The sequence below is a fragment of the Limulus polyphemus genome, unplaced genomic scaffold (assembly GCF_000517525.1).
Source record: "Limulus polyphemus unplaced genomic scaffold, Limulus_polyphemus-2.1.2 Scaffold6686, whole genome shotgun sequence".
Classification (NCBI taxonomy): domain Eukaryota; kingdom Metazoa; phylum Arthropoda; class Merostomata; order Xiphosura; family Limulidae; genus Limulus; species Limulus polyphemus.
The window spans coordinates 33,827-37,320 of NW_013672296.1; the positions used below are offsets into that span (position 1 = coordinate 33,827).

Sequence of the window (3,494 nt, forward strand, 5' to 3'; positions counted from 1 at the left end):
AATATAACTTTACGATACACTTAATTTGAACAGTCGCGCTATAACAACGAACGTCTCACGTGCTCAACTTCAACAATACTCAATTCAATTACACACTCTCTGACTTGAGCTCAATTACTCATTATCTCTGTAGTCCCGTCACGTTGTGACAGTCTTATATATATATATACAAGACTAACACATATGTAGTAAATGCTAGGACATTCACGAAGGAATAGGTTATTTCTAGAAAACATGGAGTGATACTAGTCACGTGACCTCGCTGACGCAACAGAGTATAAGATGAAAGTGTTAGTAAGAGACATTTATTGTGAGTATGTCACAACTTGAGAAAAATGATAGATAAAAATGCATGTAAGTTACTCATGTGAATAATTTTATAAAATCAGATTTTTTTATTAAATGTCAAAATTCACGTTATAAAAAAATTCATTATAGTAGTTTCTTTGAATTGATTTTTGTGGACAGTTCCATTGTGAATGTTGCTAAATAGTATATTTTAATGTATAATAGTCTTTCATTGTTAAAATGAGGATGTATTTTTACCAAAAAATAGTATATTCTTCAAAATCTTAACAGAATTTTGGAAAATTTATTATATTTAGGTTTGGAAAACCCTTCAGACAGCAGAATGTTCATTGCTGGAAATTATAAGTAAGAAAGATTATGACTGCTCTTCATTATTTGCTGAAGAAAATAGTACCAGAAGTAATTTAAAGGAGATTGAAACAATTTCTCTGAAACTTCGAGCTGATAAACAGGAAACAGAAGAATTTTATCTCGGTGTAAGCACGTTTTTATAAAAAAAAAAGAACTTGTGAACATGATTATTTAATTATTACTAATGTTGACTAATTTTTTCTCAAACATAATAAACAAAATCAGATTTACTTATTAAAACATACAAATTAATTCCTGTGAGGACCTTCTGAAAATTATAAAGATTATTATAGCATTTATAGTGACACAGTTTGTTACATAAAATGTATTGAAAGCAATGGCATTTTCTACATTGTTTTTTGTTTTGGGAATGTTTTAGTCTTTAACTAAAAAATCATGACCTGCTTCAAAGTGCTAAACTGCAACAACAAGTCAGTGGTAGGCTTTCTGCAAGACACAATGTAACTTTATTTTTTTCGTTAGACTGAACTTCAAAAAATTTCTCTTTCTTAGAAATTTCAAAAGTACACCCTTGACAGCAGCTTGATAGCTCGACTACAGGTAAAAGCTGATCTTATGCATCAAGCAATAACGTATGAACCAGTAAATGGTAACAGACCACCTGCCAATCCAATACAAACACACATGTTGCCACATCAACCAAGGAAGAAACGAATTGGTCAAACACCAATTGTAGGGCAGCCAAAGCTTTTTGGTGGAAGTTTGGAAGAGTACTTATATGTAAGGGTTGTTTGAGAATTTTCTAAACATTTTTGTGTTTGAAATATAGTTAGTATTTTTGCCTATTTTAGAAATGTATGAACCAAGTTCAGAACAGTTTTTTATTATAAGCTTTTGTATCTTTTTTACATGAATAATTATCTTAATATCCCAAATAAGGAGTCAAAAATATTTAAAAATGGAGGACTTAAACCACGTTTTTTTTCACTATACCAGTTTTTTTCTCGACTATAATCTCAATTTAATTAAATGCTTAAGGACTGATGCTTTAAATTAACGCTTTTATCTATTATGAATTTATATGGAGGTGTATTTCGTAACAAGAAAAGTCGTGTTAACGCATCTATAGTACAGAAAACAGACTTACTTTCTTATATCTGTAACAGACTATGAACTTATTTTCTTATATCTCTAACAGGTTATGAACTTATTTTCTTATATCTGTAACAGGCTATGAACCAAGAAATTCCTCTTATTGTTCGCAGTTGCATCAGGTTCATCAATTTGTATGGTGAGTTACTTGTTAAATAAATAACAGTAAATACAGTTTTTATTACTCCTAATAAAATGTAATTAACTAGATTAGGAGATAATTTCTTAATTAAATAATTTTGCTTTAGAAATGTTGTGTGATATTATTGAAATTGCAATAAGAGGTTGTATTTTTTTTTGTTCCATGCTACATGAGATTGTGTTGACATACAATTTAATCTGTAACACTATAGTTAACAAAGTACTGGTCTATATGACCAGTATACATCCAAGAGCTCTGAGATATTCTTGTGTATATCTCTTGTGACATGTGAAAGTTTGCTCTTAAATATTCTAATTTATATTTACTCTAAATGTAACTTAAAAGATTGTATGAGACTTATATTTAATCTGACCTACATGAACCCATTCATTTAGACAAAAACAGAATACTTTTAAGCACCTATTTCTTGGAATCATAGTAGTTTATAATTGTAGTTTATGCCTTATTCTCCTGCATTGAATACCATTCTCTCTTTAAATCTACTGAAGATGTTATCAGATAAGGAGAATGTGCTTACAAATGTTGGTCTTTCTAGCTTATTTTACATTTTCAGGCTTACAACACCAAGGGATATTTAGAGTGTCTGGTTCCCAGGTTGAGATCAACAATTTTAAAGAAGCATTTGAAAGAGGTAAAATATTTTAAAGCAAATCATTTATGTATTGGTATGGTGCTAACTGAAAGTAGACACACAGAATACTTGTTTAGTAAAGAACACTGTATATTGTTATGTATCTTCTCATTTGTTAATTTCCAGTATAAATTCTTTCCAAGGAACTTCAGCAATACATGTCCTTTCTTTATTAAAACTAGTTTATTCTTTCTCGATACAACTTTTAGTAATACACAGAATTTCCACAGTCAATACGTTTGCAATCTCAACAACAAAACACACACTTTATATTTCCGTCACTACCATTCGCTTGACTCAAATATCTGTCTCTTTCTCTATCTATCTATGCCTCTGTAATTGTGCTGGTTTTTCTCGTCAGGCTTATATACTAAAAAAGAGGGCACCTCAAACAAACTCGGGCCTCCTCGATAATTCAGGATCCTTCCAGAAACTCCAGCCCACATGCTCCCAGCATCACACGACTTCTGCTATCGTAACAATATGTTACAAGGTAAAATATTTAATAAATAACACATATCTCCAATGGATTATATATGTACAATAAATTTTGGGACTTTTTGTCTTAGGAGAAGATCCACTAGTAGATGTGACAGACACAAGAGACATCAATACAGTAGCAGGAGTCTTAAAGTTATATCTGAGAGAGTTGCGAGAACCTTTGTTTCCAATCTTCTTCTTCGATCAGCTGATAGAAATAAGTCGTAAGTTATAGTGTATTTGACTCTTTCTTTTCTTTTCATATCTGAAAATAAAATATTGTTAGTGTTGAATTTCTAAGAAAGTTTGGTAGTTTAATAGCATGCCCTAGTAGTTAGCATGTCTGTATTGTGAATACAAGGATTCATGTTGGGTTTGTGACCAGTTACTGCAAAAATACACTCCACATTCTTAGACTGTAGATGTGCAATAAGAGTGACATTCAGA

General features: G+C 30.9%; 1 protein-coding gene across 1 annotated transcript in view; it reads left to right on the top strand.

Annotated features, from left to right (window-relative positions):
* Positions 1–3,271, top strand: part of LOC106473971 (SLIT-ROBO Rho GTPase-activating protein 3-like) — a gene marked incomplete at both ends in the record, with an annotated part of 29,025 nt that extends 25,754 nt beyond the window's left edge. Inside the window, 5 exons of the mRNA XM_022402346.1 lie at positions 606–785; positions 1,174–1,401; positions 1,852–1,912; positions 2,490–2,567; positions 3,137–3,271. Coding sequence (XP_022258054.1) covers positions 606–785; positions 1,174–1,401; positions 1,852–1,912; positions 2,490–2,567; positions 3,137–3,271 — 682 coding nt within the window. The remainder of the gene's footprint in view (positions 1–605; positions 786–1,173; positions 1,402–1,851; positions 1,913–2,489; positions 2,568–3,136) is intronic.
* Positions 3,272–3,494: the final 223 nt, after the last annotated feature.